This window comes from Cladophialophora immunda (genome assembly GCF_000835495.1).
Source record: "Cladophialophora immunda strain CBS 83496 unplaced genomic scaffold supercont1.5, whole genome shotgun sequence".
Taxonomy (NCBI): Eukaryota; Fungi; Ascomycota; class Eurotiomycetes; order Chaetothyriales; family Herpotrichiellaceae; genus Cladophialophora; species Cladophialophora immunda.
Genome location: NW_015622545.1, coordinates 2,964,187 through 2,984,211, shown reverse-complemented (window position 1 = coordinate 2,984,211; position 20,025 = coordinate 2,964,187). Strand labels below are relative to the sequence as shown.

Sequence of the window (20,025 nt, the reverse complement as noted above, 5' to 3'; positions counted from 1 at the left end):
CAGCCTGAGGCATCGACCACACGGCAATGCTCTGCACAAAGGCAGGGTTTTATTGCAAGAAGCCATCAATTAGTGGCCACTATTATCACAATCGCGACTGAGAGTATCTCCAAGCTTCAGGCTACCGTATCGTCAGCAAGGGGAAACTCAAAACAGTGTCAACGGGGATTGCGATACGTAACAAGTTTAGCCAAAAGTTCCGGAGTGGTTTGGAAGAACCTTCCAAGGTTTTGTCCTTACGAAGACTATTGTCATGGCACGATAGAGCATCTATCTTTCAGCCCGGGCCCCGGCCAAAATCCGACACTTTGAGGGAGCTGCAGCACAAGTCGACATGGATCGGCCGCGACACCATAGCCACCATCACCTAGACCAATCCCACACCCCAGTCTTACGAGTAGGTAGAGCCAAAACCCCCCTGAGTCCACCATCTTCCGCCCTGGCGCCCCTTGTCCATCCCAGAGTTGGGCTGAGCGGGCCACATTTGCTGGCCAAACCGGCCTTTCCTACCATCAACCATAAGCCTTTTTTCAGTCCTCCTGCATCCGGCCCAGTCGCGACACAGCCTAGTGCAATCGACTTCTGCATCCTGATTGCCTGAATCCAAAGCCTCACCGTCATCGGCACACACGATGTGCGTGGACGGATTGAACAATGCACGGTCATTCTGATTATGGTAGGGCTGAAGGCCGGAGTATTTAAGAAAGCCTCTTCCTCTGGAAATGCTCGATTCTCCACCCACTGCTCTGCAGGCTCCTCCACTGACTTTTTCGGTGGGACTCATCTTTCTTGCGTGCGGTTTTCCCGCGGAGAGAGCACGTGGTATCTCTCGTGTGACGCAGAAGGAATTAGGTCTCAGCTGATGCTGGTGGGTTGTCGCGGACAAGAAGTGCGTAACTGGATGCTGCGACTGCTCAGATGTATCGGGCATATACCGTCAAGCCAGTGCACTAGTGTGGTCATCTTCAGGATCCACCATCATCCCCTTGTGCTGACGGTCTCGTCCTTGTTCTCGAGGTCTGCTGCCAGGTACGCCGCACCTGATGCAGCCTCTGTTCAATGCCTGCTTCGATCACGGTTCGTCCGGTGGTAGGAGGGAACAGGTGGGATTCGGTACACAGGTTGTACATCAGGCGAATGACATCGAGTTTCTCTCGTTCGGGCACGGCGGTCCAGACCGCATTGACATCGGCCCATTTGGAATTGGGATGAGCGGCACAGTATTCGCCGTGGACTCTTCGGGCAAAGTTCTTGAAGTTGTCGAACTGTCGGTTACTGAGGCCAAGCTTTTCCTGCACTTGAGCGGGAGAGTCTCGCAGCCTGATGGGCGTTGTGCTCATATCGAAGTCGAATCGGAATCTGCGAGTCCAGCGGTACGACAGAAGGGAAGAGGTCAGCAAATGGACAACACAGAAAGAATTCGGCCTACAATGGATGACCCAGGACCCTCGATGTCTTTTCAGCCTGACTCCAAATTGGAATTCCGGAGGAAAGGACATAGCCGTCGCTTGTCACGGTGACCAAGTTTCTGCACTGGCACTCCTGCCCAAGTGCACTATTCTCCCACTACGCATTTTTGCGAGTCCTCTTACCAAAAGCTGCCCCTCCAATTGGGCTCTGCCCCACCGCCGACGTGCCAAGCAGCCAGGGAGCAACGGTGGACACTGTCAGAGGAATTCCATAATCGGGTTCCTAGCCGTTGTGAGCCAGCCTACAACAGAATGGGTTACCCGTATGCGGCGCCGGATGGCCAGGGAGGTCCCAAGCCTCGAGCAGTTCAGGCTTAAGGAAGCTAGAGCCCTTCAGGAGCCCGGCTGATGGCGTAGACCGCTTGGGGGTTGGCTTGACGGAGACACGATGGGCTTTCCCCGTCCCCTTTGCCGTTGAGCCGTTGAAGCCATCTTGGGAAGCACGGACTTTTTTCACCAATCGCTGCCCGGGCGGTCAACGGGTCAGGCTGACAGCGAAACGCTAGGCCGCCCCCTGCTCGGTATATCGTTTCATGATCGCCCAGACCACTTCTTCAGGGCCTTCTGATTCGCAAGACCTGTTCCAGTTCACACAACCTCCTTCATGAAGCGTCGCAGGATCATCGCGCGACCATTTGCAATCCAGGCACGCTTCTGATACAGGGCGCGACACATCAACAACATGAATTCCGCAACGTCGCCCGACTGCTACTCTTCTTGTCCCTTCTCTCTCTCTCTCTCCCCCTCTCTTGTTTGCTTTTTTCTTGACCGCACTTTGCTTGACGACTTGCGCAGTGGAATCTGCTGCACTGGTTTGCCTCTTTGGCCTCGAATAATCTCGCTGGCGAGAGACTTTCCTGTTTTCTCTTCCTCGTGACGACTTTTACGATCTGACGCCCATTCCACGCCTGCATTAAGAGATTGGTTTTATTACGAAGTACGACACCTGTCAGCACCTTGAGCGTCGACTAGAAAAGATGCTCGGCTCCAAAACCCTCATTTTGACTTCAACTTACCCCGCCGACCTCTCACCGCCACCCACTAGTCGTCGCTACCGCTTACGCCGACGCTTCATCACAGCACTGCATCTCGTGAGCCTGCTGGCCAGCTTGATCGCCCTTTCACTTTTTTCTGCCGCTATCCCCCGATGGAACGCCAATTTCTTCCATAATACAGGGCCTAACCGGGGCGACTGGACCGATGGCATGCCTCTCGGACCCCTGGTATTCGCCTTCCTCTATCACGCGATTGTCCTGCTTCAGGGCCGCATGCAAAAGAACTCACGATCGACGGGGGACTCGAGTCATCGCCCCTCGATCTCCCGACCCTCCCTGATCATCCACACATGCGCCCCCATGCTTGTGCTGCTCAGCCTTCTTCCAGCCCTGTTCCTCGCAGGCTACGGCTCTTTGTTTCGGCTCTGGCAGCCCGCAGTCCACACGCAGTCGGGGATCCTCGTTTGCAACATGCTGAATATTTTTGCTCGGGAATGTGAGCCCACGCTCTACGACATCGGTAGCCTCCAACTTGCCGGCATCACATTCGGCACGGTTGTGTGGATCTTGCATTTTGCCTTGTTGCTGGTGAGCCTCCGTGACATCAGGCGCTGCATGCTCGTCAAGCAGCTCCAGAGGGAGAAGATCGCGCAGTATGCCCGGAGCGAGCGGAGCTACTCCCGGGGAAGCAGACAAGGCTATGCCAGTCGACATGGTCCCACTACTCGAAGCCATGGCTCGGGAGACCACAGCAGTGCCTGGCCCCAACATGTGCATTCAGACCGATACCGAGGAGGCGGCTCCAGGGCTAGCTTAAACTCTAAGCCTGCGCTGGGGTCGGGATCAAGAAGCAATTCGCTTAACAGGAAGCCTAGCGACAGCCAGCACCGCACGTCAGCCACAAAGGCGAGAGAGCACCAGCAGGAGGTGCCTATCTGTTTGGTTCAGGCGCCCGATGAAACACACCCACCCGTGTCACTCCGGTATACGTGATGGCTCGGCTGTTTGACTCCCTGCGCCGGCGCCTTGTTGATGGAACTTTTGTAGTGGTGCGCACAGGCGTTGCAAGATGAACGACGAGTCAGTGTCGATTTAGGGCTCGTTCGAGAGTTGGAATTACGAGGAGACGATTGGAAGCGATGGCAATGAGCAGTAATGACGCATGGGGTGTGGTGGTGTTCGCTTGCCTGTCCGTCTGACTATTGCTCCCACCACTGATCCTTTTTTTTTCTTCTCCCTTCTGCGAACGCTGTGGATCCAGGACCAAGAAAAGATACCCCCCGTAACATACAAGGAAGTGACTCGTACCTTTGGAATCTTTCGTTTTCCTTATCTTCCAGAACCCATCCCTTCGTGGACAATCTCGGGTTGATCAGAACTGCCGAGTCCCCACATCTCCTTGCTCCGGTCAGGCCCGGGCCTAGTTGCGCATGGATGGTGGAAGGGCGTGGATGCTCACCGCAAGAATGATCGTCGTTCAGCCCTTTTCTTTTTTTTTCATGAACCCGCGCCCAGCCCGCTTTTGACGAAGCAAGCGTCTTCCCCTGGTCGCGGCCATTCAGCTTTGCGCCATGCGGCACCCCGATCGCGGGACGTGGGGTGCACCACGAACGAAAAAAAAAAAAACTCAAAACGGATCATCAAATCAAGAATATACGAGATATTGTTGTTGATGGCGGACCATTCATTTGCCTAGCCCTGAGATGGCAACCCTGGCTCTGATTGAGGAAGGTCGTTCGGCTCTCCTCCGGTCGGCTAAAGGCCCTTGGGGAAAAGTTATTTTGCGGCTAAGGGGACGCATCTTGCAAACACTCGAGTCGTAAGGCGACCTTGATGCAAGATGCGGGAACTTAGGTCCGAGGCATGGAACAGGGGACGTGGGACATGGGACATGGGAACAACAGCTCGTGCCTTTCAGCGAATGAAGCCACCAGGCTGAGTCTCCTCTCGGGGAGTCAAATCCCCTACCAAGTAGTCACCCTGCTGTGTATCTCGTACCTACAAGTACAAGTACTTGTCCCTCGCACGTAGCATGTACCACGCACCGGGGTCCCAAGCCCACATTTCGAGAGCACGAAGCCGTGGCGGTCCGGCATGCCGCATCCGAGACAAGGCTGAAGGAACATTTTCCCGGCTCTAACGCTTGTCGCTCGTAGCTCGCAGCTCGCTACCTACCAAGTAGGTGCCTACAAGGACAAGTTACAAGTGCTATACCATCGCACTTTTGGGCCCCCCCATCACTCCAAAAAATCTTCCGCACTTCCGAGGGAATACCCTTACCCTTACCCTTAACTCTTACCCTGGCCACAGACCACAGACCACAGACCACAGACCACAGACCACAGACCACAGACCACCGACCACCGACCCGGACCACCGACCCCGACCACGGACCACCTATACATAGGGCCCGAATACCGCATTCGTCTCTAGTAGCCCATCACGGGAGACGGAGAGATACACAGGTCCCTACCTACCTAGCTAGGAGGTCCTTGTCGGCTACTGCGCAGGCGAGGACAAGGGCGAGGCTTGCACTCCATGCCACCATGCCGGTTTAGGACCTCGTATTTTTTCGACACCGACTCTTTCTTTTTTTTTCCGTTTCATTTTTGCCCACTACATCCCTAGGCACCTACCACCCACTCCACGGAACTCTACACCCGACGCCGACGACCCCTGACACCCTCGGAAAAGGGGGAAAGTCAGACCACAACGCACAGGGTCATACCCCCACACGCAGTCAGGGCAGGCAGGCAGAGCAGGGATGCAAGGAGAGAGGGGAGGCGCAGAGAACACCGCCCTTGGCTCGGGTGCTTTAGGAGATGGAGATGGAAGATGCGCGATGGATGGCTCCTCGCTGCCTGCGGCTACGAGCACTCGTTGCCTTCCGCTTCACTTTGAAATGATCGTCATTGACCCTGCTACAAGTCGAGTCGAAGCCTGCTGCATCGCTCTGATCCGTCACCGTGGTCATCCAATATGTAATTCCGGCAGGGCCGCCTTATTCCCTCTATCTAACATCATGAGGGTTTCATTGTCATTGAAAACTAAGCTATGTGGTTTCGGTTGTTTTCTCTTTCTTCTCTGCTTCCTTGCCTCCCCATGCCACTCGTTTGCCTCACATATCCCAGTCTTTCCTGTTTCTCCTTTTTTTGCATCTTGCATCGCAGGCAGGGTAGCCTGGCTGCAGGTCGCCCATCAATAACCTGGCCATTGATCGCCACGATCCATGATCCATGACCTTGCTGCCAGTTGTACCGCCAGCACACAAATGGAATCCTGATCCTGGTCAACGCATCCCACGGCCATACAAACTGGCTGAATTGCAAGACTCCCATGACCATTCCGGATTTGACCTGATTCGCACCCAAGTCCGATTGTGCCAGCTCGAAGGCCGTCTTGTCCCTTTCTGTCGTTATATGAGGATGCTTCCAGCCCCCGCAATCAACCATTACTTGCAACCCATCTTGTTTGTTTTCCAAGCTCGAGAAAAAGCTTATTACCGTTGAAGAGTGATGCACACTGAAATCCACTTCCATCCACACGCCCATAATTTGGGGATTCGTCCTCTTTCCGACCGTCCCGGAGTTCCAGTGCAAATTGTAGCCAATCTTCAAGACAAATGGAACGCGCCCTGGCCCTCTCGAATAGCCACAAACAACCTCTCCTTTAGCACCTTCTGCGAGGTGTAGTCCGGAAGCTTGAGGTAATTGACACAAGTCATAACACTGGGCAAGTAGTCGTCGGATGTGTAGGGTGGCTCGCTAGGTTTGCAAACCACCGTGAACATCGGCGTAAGACTCTTGAATCCTCCGATGGGAAGCTTCGGGCTACCGGTAACAAACTGCAAGAAGTCACGGCGTTGGGCCGGGGTCAGTTCCGACATGGTCTGCAACAAATTCTTGACGCTCTTGCTGTCCATATTGTACCCGTGATCGGCTTTGACCGAATCCATCAGTGTCTCGATGCTCCAGTCTTCCTCGGTACGGCCAAAGAGCATGACCAGCTCATCCGGGGTGAATGCGCTCAGAGACGAGTACGAAAAGACTTGAGAGAATCCAGTCTGGAACGCCTCGATCTGGGCGCGGACGCCGCTTCCAAGGCTGAGATCGAGCACTCGTTCCACATAATGCTGGATGTTTTCCATGGTCACACTAACGTTCGAGCCATTTGGAACGAGCTCAATACTGGGATAGCCAGGCAGGGTGAAGTCGAGCATGAGATCCTCAACTTTGGCTCCACGGATGGTGAGGTCCTCGATCGTCTGTGCCTTCTCATCTTCGGTCATAGATGAATCCACTTCAATTCGGGCCTTGGCTTTGAGGAATTGTTGAAGTTGAGACAGAGAATTTGCAAGGTCCTGGTCGATCGTTCGCAGCAAGCCAATCGAGGGAGCCGCATTGCTAGCCCCGCCCATCTTGAAAAAGGTTGGACTGAATGCGATGTCGATGATTCGTGAATCGAGCATTGAACGAGCCACGAATTTTCCGAGCGTCTTGAACAAAAGCAAGAGCTTTTTGCCCGCTTCGCCTCGACTCTCCTCCGGACTCATAGGGGTCGGGAAAAGGCCATTCTTGCCGAAGGCAAACTGGTCGTTCTCGCCCGAATCATTCTCTCGCCACATTTTCAGCTTCTTCTTGCAAAACTCCTTCGATACAGTCGAGTAGAATTCGAGAGTCGGGCCTAGACCTGTTCCAACTTCTTCAAAGTACTCCACTTCCAAGACACTGGGGGAGGCGCCATACATGTCCATAACCTTCATGGCTGACTCCAGGATACGATGCCGAGAGATGCGCACCTTCTGACGCTGAGGTCGGCCTAGCATGGGTCTGTCATCTCTGCGACGGTCGCGGCGGTCGTCGTTCTCGGATTGACTATTCTGCCATCGAATCATAGAACGTGAGTATCCGAACGAGGTCGACTGCAAGAAAAGGTGTCTGGTCTCGAAGGGGAATAGGAATGGAAATGACCGAGCAAGGTCTTCGCTCCAATCAGGTAAGCAGTTACTAGCCACAATCAGGGGTTCCTCCAACTGGCGATTCATCTTGGCCGTCAATTTCGTGTTGATAAAGGATGCAAGAGACTCTGGATAGAGCTTCGATTCCGGTTGTCCAATGAAATCTTGTAGCTCGTCAAGATTTGCGTTGAGCTCGTGGAGGATTCTGAGCAAAGCGAGGATAGAGGACGTGACAGGATGGCCACTGAACGAAGCTGGTAAACCATTTTTGGACTCACGGTTTTCGCTCTCGTCCCAAGTAGAGATATTGGACGGTGTAGGAGGAGGGCCGCGGACCTTTCTGAATTTCACTGTGTGGACACCGGACCAGACGCTCCGGGATGCCGGAACCTGTGGCTGATCACGGTTGTGGTGAACTGCTCGATAGATGGTCGTATTGTTCGGGATAATCTTCCCATCGATACTGAACTCAATGTGCCAGTCTTGAGGAATCGATGCAAGGGCTTGAGCATATGAGGGGCGACCTCCCGGCCCTGCTGGAGAGGGCCCGGGAGATTGCCCTGAAGATGGTGGGCGAGTGCTTCCAGGGACAGGTGTCCCTGGCTGAGGCGTAAGGACTCTCGTACCATCTTCTTTTCGAGCCGTCACCTTGCCACTAGAGCCAATTTCCATATTGACAGCTCCCGGCTCAGGCGCTTCTGCATCCGAACCATCCTCCTCAAGGCCATCCACAAAGGCCTCGAGTGCGCTTTCCCCCTCGGCATCAGGAGCTTCGACATCTTCCAGAACTTTTTCATCCGCACACTCTAACTTGTTAGATGTGTCCTCGGAGCTGGGCTCGGGCGCCGGGAGCTGATTTGACGAAGAAGCCTGGGTGCGACGAGTGAGCCGCTTTCGCTCGGGCTTTTCGGCTGGCTTGTTGTCGACGGCATTCTGGCGCTCCTCAGATCTTTGTTTTGTTCGAGAAGAGACACGAGATTCGGGACGAGAGTTTACCTTCCCAGTAGGGGCCGGTGAACTAAGTTCCTGCCCGAATGGAGAGAGCAATCCTGACTCGGCAGCACCAGAAAGATGGGCGAGGCGAGCATTTGCCAGCTGTTGAAGCATGTCACGGCGGCGCTGGGCCGACGCTGGACGCTCGGATTGGCTGATTCGAGGTCGGAGGTAATCATCAAGTGCCTTGAAAGTAGCAATCGCGTGAATGGAGACGACCATGTCACGATATGTTGGAGGAATATCGCTGTCAGCATCTGCTGCCAGTTTCAGACGTAGCTGACGCGACAGCATTGAAGTGGAGCTGCTCCGATTGCTCTCGGAGGCGTTGTTGTTGACAGTGAGGACTTCGAAGTGTTCCGCACGGCTCAATAGATCCTGCAACTTTTGAACGAGGACACTGAAAGGCGTCGCCGCAGATGTCGCCGAGGTTGTTTTAATGTTGCCTTTATAGGTCGTTTGCATGAAAGCTGCAACGAGGTGTTCCCTAGCAGTGCTGGACGCTGGAGGGACTTCAGACAGGACCTGTACTAGCACGCGAATAATCCCAGAGTCCAACAACTCAGAACTTGTTATGCTTTCCAAGGCATCGCCGTCGAAATAACTTGCCAGGCGGGTGAAGAGGTTATTGTCGGTTTCCATCTGGTTCGGTTGGCTGTAAAAATTTTCGATGTCGTTCGCCAGCTCATGGAGGTCGGTACGGATCTTGGAGGCCCTTTCTTTCAACTCTTTACCCTTTGGCGTGTCATATTTTTCCAAGAATTTCTTCGCCCGTATAACTACCAGATCGGCGACTCCAGCAATGGCCAGCGGAGACGGCATCTCGTCATCCTCATCGGAAGAGTCTGAACTCTGAGAATCATCCAGATCGTGGTCGTGGTGATGTCGAACTCCAATGTCATCGTCCTCGTCTTCATCGTCGTCCTCTCTCATCTCCTCATTGTCTTCGTCTTCTGCATCATCGTCATCATTCTCCTCGCCATCCTCTTCGTCGACTTCTCCGTCGCCATCTTCGTCATCGTTGTCGCCGTCGCGTCCGTGGCGCTGCTTCTCATCGCCCACTGGTTGGGTCCTATTATCACCCGCGGCACTATTGTGACCGTTCGGATCGTTGCTTTTCGAAGACTTTGCGTCGATTTCGAGGGGCCTGTCCGCCAATTTCTTGATCTCGCCGATTACACCCTCGCGGTGGAACTGGTATTGGTAGATGTCTTCAAGCCTTTCAAAAAGTAGTTCTGACGCTTGGAGAGCAAACATGACCAAGCTTGGGTGGTCCTCTTGAGACAATATCGACGCAAGGAACGATGCATATGGTACTGGGCGTAGAGCTTCCTCGATGACAGAGGTTTCGAGATTGGAGAGGATCTTGAGCTGGGCGATAAGTACTTTCTGCCGGACACTCAGGTTGACAGTACTTGAGTAAGCGTCGGTCAATGTTGGGAGAAGGATGGTCGCAAAACGGCGTGTCTCTTGTTTGCAGTCTTGCAGCAGCTCCAGTCTCTTCTCCGTCTTTGATTGCTGCGCTGGTTGCTGGTTACCCTCATCGGACATGTAGTCATCCATATCTTCGTAGACTTCAAAGTCCGACTCATCGGAGAGGTTTGGGCTTGGGAGGAGTTCGCATATGACGTTCAGGGTTTCATAAATCTGTTCCCTCGGTCTATGGATCAAGGCTTGCATGATGACAACACTGTCAATTTTGGAAGCAGCGTCCTCGGTCTCAGTGGGAGGCGACACGCCCGTGAGGATCTGGTACAGAGTGTCGACGACATTCATCTTCAACAACTCTGCGGAAAGTCGGGGGCTTGCTCGCGCCACTATCGCGAGCACGCGGAGGAACTCGGTATGAATATTTGCTCCAATGAGGTTCGTAGTACCTGGTAGAAGGAGTCCCAGGATTGCTCGAAGTAACGGCGGATCAACCAGTTGCTCGAGCTTGTCTGGACTGTGCTTGAAACTATCGATGACCCGAGTGACGCACAAGCAGCCCTGCTCGACCACCTTCTGATCGTGGCTGGACAAGACATTGAGAAGGATCGGCATAACATCCCGGATGACCGGGAATGAATCGTGAGGTATGTTACGACAGCAATTGGCTGCAGTGGTAACAGCAGTTCGCTGTGTGCCGGTAGCAAAAAAGTCAAGGAATTGAAGACAAGCGGTCAAACCGCCTTCGCGGACGATCGATCCAGGAAAGTCGATCGAGACTTTAGATAACGTGCTCAAGGCCTGCTCGGCGACGTCGATGTACTGAATATCAAGCAACTTTTGACAAAGGACCGGCACAGCACCTCCATACACCACGTTGGCCACCGAGCCTCGTAAAGCCTCCATCAGATTGGCAATACAACGGCAAGCCAACAGCATCATCTCGGGATTCTCTTCACCCGTGATGGGATTTGGTTGCATCAAGGCCACAAGTTCTTTGACGTAGGGATCTGGCGAAAATTGGCCCGAAAGATTGTCTTCATTTGAGACCAGCAGCAGATTCGACAACTCCTCTAGGGCCACCATCTGCATAGTAGGGTTGTCTGTCTGTCGTAGATTGTTCAGGATATCTCTCAATCTTGATGACATGCCACTCATCATTCCACTCAAGGCTCTCAGAGTACTCGATAACCCCGAGGAAGGGCCACGGCCGGCACCGAAAAGGGCTGCGGAAAAGGGATCGGGACCATCGTCATCATCCATATCGGTATGATCGTCTCCGTCGTTACTGTCGCTGTGGGAGTGGTGAGCGAGGGGGGAAGTGTCTTTCTCTTGACTCGAAAGTTTCTCGTCTTCTTCCTCGTCTTTCATCTGAACATCTTGGTCTTTCTTGGTCAAGCGCTTTCTCTGTCTGCGCGGCTGCGAGGACGGGGCGGATGGAGACAGGTCTGCCGTGGGAGTCAGTAAGAAAGATGTGCCCACCTGAGAAGCGCAAACTACCTTGAGTCTTGTTGTTTCTGCTGGATTGGCGGCGTGAACTCGATTTTGAGGGTAACGGTTTCTCGGACTCTTCAGTGTATTTTGAAGGGTTACTGAATATGTCAGATCACTGGCAGCCAGCATGTTGTTCTCTGCAATCATTACATACCCATTATTAGACATCGCCACCTCGTTCTGCGCTGCTCTTCTCCGAGTTGATCGAGAGACAGGCTGTGCGGTTGCCGGCTGAGGCTGGACCTGCTCGGTCAACTTTTGCCTCTTTCCGCGACGGGTCGACGGAGGGCTTGTCTCTTCAGAATGATCGGTAGGGCTAGATGCTCGACGGGCTGGGGCCTTTCGTTTTCTCGACGAGGCAGTGGGGGGGTTTGGCGTGGAGATGGCCGTCGACGGGTTGGAGGGAGCGGCAGGCGAGGTAGTGGAGGCGCCAGACTCTGCAGCGAGCCTCGCAGATGAACGAGTGACTCTGCGAGACATGAGCAATGGATCTCGTCAAAATATGTCAAAGACGTAGTCTGAACAAAGGTCAAGCGAGAAGGACAGTGTAGATGTGCGGCAGTAAATTATGCGTGGGTTTAAGGTGGCCGTGGCTCTTGTTGAACCCAGGTGAGGAGCGAGGCGGAGAAGAGACAGGGATTCTTCTTAGCCAAGCACCCGACACAGGTGAATTGCAAGGCAGTGAAAATAGAGGCAAGTGAGCAGTACCTGGATCTGCGGGTGCTGTTCGAAGAAATTGGATGTAAGGAAGTCGCAGGGGTGGTGGTGGTTGCAGCGGATGCTGCAGTTGCAGGTTGGTGATCAGATGGAGGCAGGCCTTCAGCACGTCCGTGTATGAGGTGTGAATTTGAAGGGCGTGCGGGCAGATTTGCCATGTTAACCCGCCATCTGCAGCGACGGGGAGATGCTAACTGTAGTCAGATGGGGGAAAGAGCGTACAACAAGGTGGGCGAAACGAAATATGAATCTGAGATTGTCTTGTGTAATAGTAGAGACAGAGTCTGAGTTGGTCAAGAAGCCTTGACGGACGAATGCTTGGATCCCAAGAACGACCGACACGACGTCGGTCGGCAATGCAAACCAACCGCAGGCCCGTAGCCCGTTGGCGTAAGGGCGGAACGCCATGCCCTATTCAGCCACTGGATGGCGGGCCACCCAGGCCATGGTGTTTCAATTTTCGGGGGATCACCCTCTTGCTTAGGGGCGTCCCAGAGTATATAAGCCATCACAGTTTCCCCCGATCACGCCTAAGGAGAGCCTAACAAACGCCTCAACCCCCCAGCCCGTGGAACGATGACCCTGCAACCATGTTTAATGCCCTCATGCAAACCCTTGAGCCCTTGAGTTGGACATGACAGCTCTACAAATCCGTAGTTAGGTATTCGGTATAAGACGCAATCTTGCAGGGAAAGTCCCTCTCAGAGCGAAAGGTTGATCAGTTGATCCTTGAGCCTGAAGGGCTCCAGGGCAAGACTATAGATGTTGTAAATACGGAGTACAAGTGCTCCGTAAAAGAGGTTGGGAACGCCAGTCACGTGATCCCCATTCTGACGGTCTCGAGGGCATCGGCTCCCAGAATGGTAGAGAGCCTGCATGAGATGATGAGACCATCTTATTACTTGGAACTCGCATGACGCCAGAATCAGTCAGGCTCATCCACGCGAAGGGGATGGGGAATGCTGAGTGACCAGCACCTTGTCCGACACTGGTTTTGAGAGCCGCATAAGTAGAAGAAGCACCCGAACCAGTTGCGCAGGCAATTTTCCACCTCATTTCCATCGTCATCGGCATCAGCATCAGCATCACCATTTGTTGTGATCAGGGCCCAGCATTCAGCCATCGTTATGGCAAATAGATGTCGCACTCCCCCTACCTACCTAGGTAGTCTTCATAATGATCGTGTACGCAATGATCGCTACCAGGTAAGTACCTAGAAAACAACATGGAAGTCAGACTGTCAAACATGACAGGTGCGGCTCGTCCACGCCATCTTGTCGCCGCAGTGAATATCTGTGTCGTTAATTGCGCCATCCACCACAGTCTCGATTCGCCTCTCTTATTTTTCCTTCTTCCACATCTCCATCCTCACTGCCTCACCTCGTACACCCCACTTCTCACAGCAGGATCAGCCGAACCTCCTCCAAAGCCGGGCGCGCACTAGTAAAACTCTCCAACTACTTTACATTGAGGAATTACTCAACCCCGTCCCGGCTGGCTAGGCTGGGAAAAGGCGCTCAGGCCGGGCGGAGATCGACCCAGACCCTCGCCCACCTTGAAAACCGCTCGTTCTGCCTGCTGGGAAAAACTCCAGCTCGTACCTCTGATTATTTTCCTCCTCACTCCTCCTCCACTCCATACAGCCGAAGCCGGACATAACTGCCCACGCCCCTCCCTCCGACAAAACTCTCTGCTCGGGGCGATGGTGCCCTGAGATGCTGAGTCGTCCTCATCTTCACTTCCTTCCATCCTGCTCAATCACGAACAGACTTTTGCATAGGTCGTCTGCTGCCTTTCCCAATCCCCCACGAGGCACGAGGGCCCCGCTATCCGGCTCATCCACCTCCATAGATAATATCCTCTCTTCTGACAAATCACCTCTCCCCTCGGCCATCTTCCTGCCTCCCTCACACTCTCCTCGAGACTTCTCAAGAACCGGGAAGAACTTCGTGCAGTTCGTGCAGAGAAGATCAACCGTTTTGCAAGCGATCACCGGTGACGGCGACGAGATGGACGAATACCGCTTTCCCGACTCCCGCCTCAAGAAGAAGATGGATGACCCAGAGAAGACACCTCTTCTGCTTGTTGCTTGCGGCTCCTTCTCTCCCATTACCTTCCTACACCTGCGCATGTTCGTCATGGCTGCCGACTACGTCAAGCACAACACGGACTATGAGATGATCGGCGGGTATCTGTCTCCTGTGTCCGATGCATACAAGAAGCAAGGCCTAGCCCCAGCAGAACATAGGTATGCAAGCCAGGCTCGACGGAGTATACTCGATTGCTGACATTTCCTTACAGAGTAGCGATGTGCCAACTTGCAATCGATAAAGCTTCCAGCTGGCTCATGGTCGACCCGTGGGAAGCAGAAAAAAAGGAATACCAGCCAACTGCAAAGGTATTGGATCATTTCGACCACGAAATCAATGTCATCCGAAAGGGCATTGACACTGGAAACGGTACCCGGAAACCTGTCAAGATATCTCTGCTCGCCGGGGCCGACCTCATACAGACCATGTCAACCCCAGGCGTCTGGAGCGAGAAAGATCTGGATCACATTCTCGGAAGATATGGTACTTTTATCATTGAAAGATCTGGCACCGATATCGACGAGGCCCTGGCCAGTTTGCAAAACTATCGCGACAATATCCACGTTATCCAGCAACTTATCCAGAATGACGTCAGCAGCACAAAGATAAGACTGTTCTTGCGGAGAGGTATGAGCGTACAATACCTTATCCCGGCACCTGTTGTCGAATATATTGAGCAAAATCATCTGTATAGAGATGATGCTCGTTCGTCCAGCACCACCTCCATCCAGCACGCGGATAGCGACAAAGGGAAGTCCAAGGAAGTCCCGACAGCCAGCTGAACATCTGACCCGACAATTCGCATAAATTGTTTGATGCAAGCATCTGGCTAAGTTAACATCCTCGCGGAGAGTCGAGGCAGGCCAGGCCGTGATGAACAAGGCAGACTGTCTCCCGTGTGCGGGGGCAAAGTACCGCCACAAGAGAGAATAAATGAGCACCCTTTGCTGTGGCGATGAGAAATCAGCTACAGCCCACGGGCCGGTGCTGGGTTCGTGTTCTGGCGAATGCAAGGTGCTCTATTTGCGTGATGAAAGAGAGGTTTAAGCCTGCCTCAGCATCACACTTATCAACGAAGAGACGTCTAGAGTGCGTGGAGTTGGCGCAGCGAGAACATGATGGATTGAGCGATTGGAAAACTCAAAAGTATGGCGCCGGCGTTTATGAAGTGGTTGAACGATTTGCGCCGGAAAGACGATATCCTAGAGAGGTGGCGAGCACAGAGATTGAGAGACGTCTACGTGAAGCCATCTGAGCATGACGGCGGTTCTTCCCACGGAGGACTGGGTGTTGTGATAGAGGAAGTCTTGACTAAAGGCCAGGATAGAGAGAGAACAGCGCCATATGTCATGATACTTTGCACGATAAGCAATTACCAGACTACGAGTATTGGATATATTCTACTGTAACCCGCATCAACCAGAGGTTTCCCAAGGATTCCAGGATACAATTTGTACTTTGAAAGGCGCAACATGTACATTGAATGAACCTCGCAGCTCTCGCGTGATATCCTACGACACCGCAAGATGATGTACCCAGCGTGTCGTCTCACACAGTTAGTACAAGACACAACCACGCTTTTCTCACGACAGGGAAGGTGTCTATCTCCCATTACTTCTTCCATCCAGCGCCGGATATCAGACAAGTGATATTCCCTCCCTCCTTCTCCTCCTCCGCCTTCAGCTTCCGTTCTTCCGGCCGTGCGGACAGCCGACTCGATTGGTCGCCCACTCCACGATCTGTCGATTCCCATCATCAGCTTGTCTCGCCTCGCCTCGTCGCTTGAACAGTTCTCACTTCTCCTTCTACGAGTGGTTGATTGCGTTCCCCGTCGTCCCAAGAAGGCGCCGCCTCAGCTCTCCAGTCCCATCTCACAACTCGCCTTAAGCGTCTCGCTCTTTGTTCCCCATGACACCTAACCGTCCAATCCACCCCATTCCACTGCCCTTCGCCTTCCCTCTCTAATTCCAGGCTGCCCCCGCCGCCAGGCCCGAGTCCGACCCGACTCTCCCGGCGTCCTGGTTTGGCCCGACCCCAGGCCTGTTCTGGGCCCACTCGCTCAGCTCCCTCCTGTCCTTGCCCGTGTACTTGATCAGGTCCTCGTCGCTGAGGCCCGACCCGCGCCGGGCGGACTGGAGGGAGGCGTATTTCTGACCGAGCCACGACTTCTTGGGCTCCGCGGCGTTGTCGTCGCCGCCGTGGATGTCCGGGTTGGCCGCGACGTCGGAGTTAGCGTTGTACGAGATCGGGGACATGTTGTTGTTATTGTTGTTGGCGTCGTCGTTGTCGTCGTTATTGTAACCGTCGGCTTGTTGGTTATGGTGGCCTCCTTGGGGGGAATGGTGGCCATCTTGGTTCTTCGGGTTGGCCGGGTCGTTGGCCGCGGCGAACTCGTTCTTGGATGAATCCGAGGTCGGGTCCATCCCGTCCTGCGTGCCGTTGACATAGGGCGTTTGTCTCTGAGGCGGGCCATCCTGGTTATCCCAGTCGCCTCCATCGATGGTCTGATAGGGTTTTAAAGTCGTATCGTTATCTCTGTCCCCGGGGCCGCTCCTGGACATGGCCCCGTCGTTTGCATAACCAGTCGGCGCACCAGCGTTATAATCCGGGCGACCAGGTTGGGTGTCATATTGCTGGTACTGCTCATAAGCACCACTACTCTGTTCAGCCGTGAAGTCGTGACTCTCCTCCCTCACGGGCGGAGGTTGTTCATGCGGCGCATATTCCGTCAGACGCCGCTGTCGAGCGTCCTGATCATAGTCGATGTCTGAGAAATTGGTCCGAATCTTCCTGATTTGCTGCGGCTGTGCGGCTGTCGTTGGCTGGCTATTAATGTCGGGTATATCTGCTCCCTTCAAACTCGACGATCCGCAGCCCATGGTTGGGAGGATTCTCGCTGTGACCGGTTCACGCAGCGGTAAGGTCCCAAGTTGTCACTTCTTGCCTCTGTCGATAAAATTACGTTCTTCTTGAAATGGTGGGATAACTACCTCCAAAAGCGCAATGCGACGTCGGCGAGGAGCGACAGTGTTGGCGGGTGGGTGGGTGGTGTTGATGATGTAGTTAGTTCGCTACCCCCGGCCCGATTGAACCCAGTTACCCCAGCCCAGAAGCTTGGAGGGTGGCAGTGCTCTGGTGTATTATTCGTGATCGATGTGTCTCCTCGAGCTCGGTAGTTATTTGCGCGTGAAGCCTTTCATTCTTAAAAAGAAACCAGAACGTAAAACATAGCGACGATGCCGAGCAATTGGTCTTGCAGAGGATTTCTCTTGTGTTTGTACAGTAGTAGGTCAAAGATCCAAGAATAGGTCTCAGTCTCACGTCAAATCAGACAGATGCGGCACAGTCGGCCCTGATGTATAGTGTGGGTTGGGGCCAGCTGATATTGCGACATTCCCCGGTCGTTTTCCTGGTAATTCCAGTGCTGGGCAGGTTAAAGGCAAAATAGGCGGACTGTGGGGTGACATCGCCGCCCCCAACCGAGGCACCCAGCAGGAACTTGGTACAGCTGAAAGCTGCGTGGCTGTCACGGGACCGCAGCTGCAGCCTTGCCATGCAGCCTTGCTCCAGAACGTGCTCAGTACTAAGCGTTGAGGCGACCACGTGAGGGACTATGCACATGACGGCAGTATACCATTACCTTTCTCCGCCAATACCTCGTACGAAGACGAGCGCTAGGAGATGGGATCATGACCTTCTCTGTCTTTCATGACATCAACACTCTGTTTCTTCCCTTTTCGGCAACCCGGCCTGCAACTGCTCTGCACTCCACCGATTTGGGCAAATGAGACCTTCCGGACCAACTCTCCAGGTCAATTAAACGCTACCTGTAAGTAGGGTCGACGTAAAAGGACCCCGTGAATTTCCATACCTTCAGCAAATCAGGGCTTCAGGTGTTACTTCTCCGAGGAGGAATTTAAAATACAATCATCAATCACATCATCTGCTCTCGGATTCTTTCGTGTTGGTCTTTTCTCTGTTCCGAATAACTCTCATCTTTTTGTTCCATGTCTCTTCCACCACAACTGTCCTTCAGACTTGGGAGATCTTGCTGTCTACGCTTTGAATCCGGCCGTCTCAGATCAAAAGGATACCATAGAGGTGCTGGTTCTCTCTTCACTCCGTTCAACGCCGCAAAAGCGAGACAGAGAAGCTCAGCCCCAGCGATTCGACAGCACACAGCCACCAAGATGAAGTTCACCACGCCCTCAATGGACCCGCCGAAGCATGAAATGGCCTATTTCCCGGATATGACGACCTCGCTACCCGGCGAGTCGGCCGAGTTCCGTCGGGTCTTGTGGACGGGATTGTACAGCCAGTTGGTCCTGATGACCGTGCCGGTGGATGGTGAGATCGGAGACGAAGTATGGTCTAGCCGCTATTTTCCGCAGATTCTCTGTGGACAACTTGGATGTGTGTGATCGCTAATGTTGTCTTCTTACTCTTGCAGAAACACACTGTCGACCAGATCCTTACCTTCACATCCGGAAAAGGCAAAGCCACTATCAATGGCGTAGACCAAGATGTAAAGGCTGGGGATCTCATCATCGTGCCTGCAGGCACACAGCACCAGTTCATCAACACTGGACCAACTCCGCTGATTTTGTATACCGTGTACTCCCCAGCGGAGCACAAGCCGACCACTGTGCATAAGGACAAGGCACAGGGAGATCGCGAAGAGGAAGAAGGCATCGATGAGCCGCCCGAGTGGAGCCAGAGGAGTAAAAAGGAGAACGAGAAGCTGGGGCTAGTCGACGCGGAGGGTCACTGAAGTCGTGGTAGTAATTGTGATGCCGCTGTCGAACATGCACTGTTTTGACGGTGTGCTCTGGCAAACTTCGATCCTCGAAGGTGTGTGCCAGGTGATCAGAAGGATGTGACAAAATCAATCTGGAGTCATTTTTTCTTCTTGCTGACAACCTTTGTGAACCCATCCTCGTCCACCTCTGGCTCGGGCTTCTGCTTTGGTTTCCAGTCAATGTCAATAATTGTAGGAGCATCGTCCATCTGGACGTCGGATCGATCAGGAAACCCGTTCCACTCTTCCTCTTCTTCACTGCCGTCGTCGTCGTCATCGTCCCAGTCCGTCTCTTCACCCTCTTTGTCCTCCCCTCTGATGATACCAACGACCTTGTCGCCACCGTTGTTTTGCTTCTCTTGCCACTTCGTATAGAGCTCGTTCAACTCAGACGTATCCCCGGCGCTCAATTTTGTCGCTCCACTCCAGATATTCTTCGCAGTCTCTTCGGCGCTACCATCGTCGACCACGACCTCAAATTCATCAAGCATGACTTGGATCAAGACTTCTTCAAGGTCGGCGACATCTGCCAATTGCGGAGGGGTCGATGTGAGCAATTCGGACACGGCGCCGGCAAACCAATCCCGCTTGTCTTTCGAGACCTCTGGAGAGCCGCCCCAAGAGTTTTGGATCGCAAGAGTCAAGGCAGGCCAGGACCAAAGGTGGAGGGCCACGAGAAGGTCGATTTGGGAGGATAGTGAGGAGGAGAGGGTCGGCGGGGGCGGCAGCGAGTCTGGCTGACTGGGTTGAGCCATGGCTCTTTGGGGGATCAGCAAGGGGAGCTTGGGATGTGGTAGTGTTCTGAATACTTGCAATGTACCTGAAGAAATGCCAATCCTTCAACCCGAAAGAAATCTGATCTGAATGCTTGGACAAAAATTTTGGTGACCCGGCGGATCGGGCAATCTTTCGCCGAGAATATGCGAAAGATGCCGCCGCCAAAGTTGGTTGGAGACAACACAATGGACTACACCAATGAGACTTTCGAATGAGAATGAAAACGTGTCGACAGTGAAATTCATATTAATGTCGAGAATGGCATTGATCAGTGGGTCTGATGCTATATAAAGGTCTGTTCAGCCAT

General features: G+C 53.5%; 7 protein-coding genes across 8 annotated transcripts; 3 read left to right on the top strand and 4 right to left on the bottom strand.

Annotated features, from left to right (window-relative positions):
• Positions 1-391: 391 nt before the first annotated feature.
• Positions 392-931, bottom strand: PV07_09195 (uncharacterized protein; the record flags this gene model as incomplete). The annotated part of the gene is made up of 1 exon (XM_016396427.1): positions 392-931. One exon carries the CDS (start codon positions 929-931, stop codon positions 392-394), a length of 540 nt encoding a protein of 179 aa, XP_016246283.1.
• Positions 932-1,227: 296 nt separating this feature from the next.
• On the top strand, positions 1,228-3,780 carry PV07_09194 (uncharacterized protein). Its single transcript, XM_016396426.1, has one exon. The coding sequence runs from the start codon at positions 2,447-2,449 to the stop codon at positions 3,455-3,457; it is 1,011 nt and encodes a 336-aa protein (XP_016246282.1). The 5' UTR covers positions 1,228-2,446; the 3' UTR covers positions 3,458-3,780.
• Positions 3,781-5,424: 1,644 nt separating this feature from the next.
• Positions 5,425-12,499, bottom strand: PV07_09193. 2 transcript variants are annotated; one of them, XM_016396424.1, is made up of 4 exons: positions 12,045-12,499; positions 11,491-11,805; positions 11,343-11,434; positions 5,425-11,290 (listed from the first exon to the last, which is right to left on the bottom strand). In XM_016396424.1, the coding sequence occupies exons 1-4, from the start codon at positions 12,209-12,211 to the stop codon at positions 6,078-6,080; spliced, it is 5,787 nt and encodes a 1,928-aa protein (XP_016246280.1). In that variant the 5' UTR covers positions 12,212-12,499; the 3' UTR covers positions 5,425-6,077. The 2 variants fall into 2 exon arrangements, with proteins under 2 accessions (XP_016246280.1, XP_016246281.1); XM_016396425.1 differs by having other exon boundaries at positions 11,491-12,499.
• Positions 12,500-13,426: 927 nt separating this feature from the next.
• Positions 13,427-15,658, top strand: PV07_09192 (nicotinate (nicotinamide) nucleotide adenylyltransferase). The gene is made up of 2 exons (XM_016396423.1): positions 13,427-14,301; positions 14,355-15,658. Exons 1-2 carry the CDS (start codon positions 13,769-13,771, stop codon positions 14,923-14,925), a joined length of 1,104 nt encoding a protein of 367 aa, XP_016246279.1. The 5' UTR covers positions 13,427-13,768; the 3' UTR covers positions 14,926-15,658.
• Positions 15,524-17,569, bottom strand: PV07_09191 (uncharacterized protein). Its single transcript, XM_016396422.1, has one exon. The coding sequence runs from the start codon at positions 17,020-17,022 to the stop codon at positions 16,105-16,107; it is 918 nt and encodes a 305-aa protein (XP_016246278.1). The 5' UTR covers positions 17,023-17,569; the 3' UTR covers positions 15,524-16,104.
• Positions 17,570-17,817: 248 nt separating this feature from the next.
• PV07_09189 (uncharacterized protein) lies at positions 17,818-19,809 on the bottom strand. Its single transcript, XM_016396420.1, has one exon. It carries the CDS (start codon positions 19,694-19,696, stop codon positions 19,040-19,042), a length of 657 nt encoding a protein of 218 aa, XP_016246276.1. The 5' UTR covers positions 19,697-19,809; the 3' UTR covers positions 17,818-19,039.
• Positions 18,013-19,187, top strand: PV07_09190 (uncharacterized protein). Its single transcript, XM_016396421.1, has 2 exons — positions 18,013-18,507; positions 18,594-19,187. The coding sequence occupies exons 1-2, from the start codon at positions 18,151-18,153 to the stop codon at positions 18,912-18,914; spliced, it is 678 nt and encodes a 225-aa protein (XP_016246277.1). The 5' UTR covers positions 18,013-18,150; the 3' UTR covers positions 18,915-19,187.
• Positions 19,810-20,025: the final 216 nt, after the last annotated feature.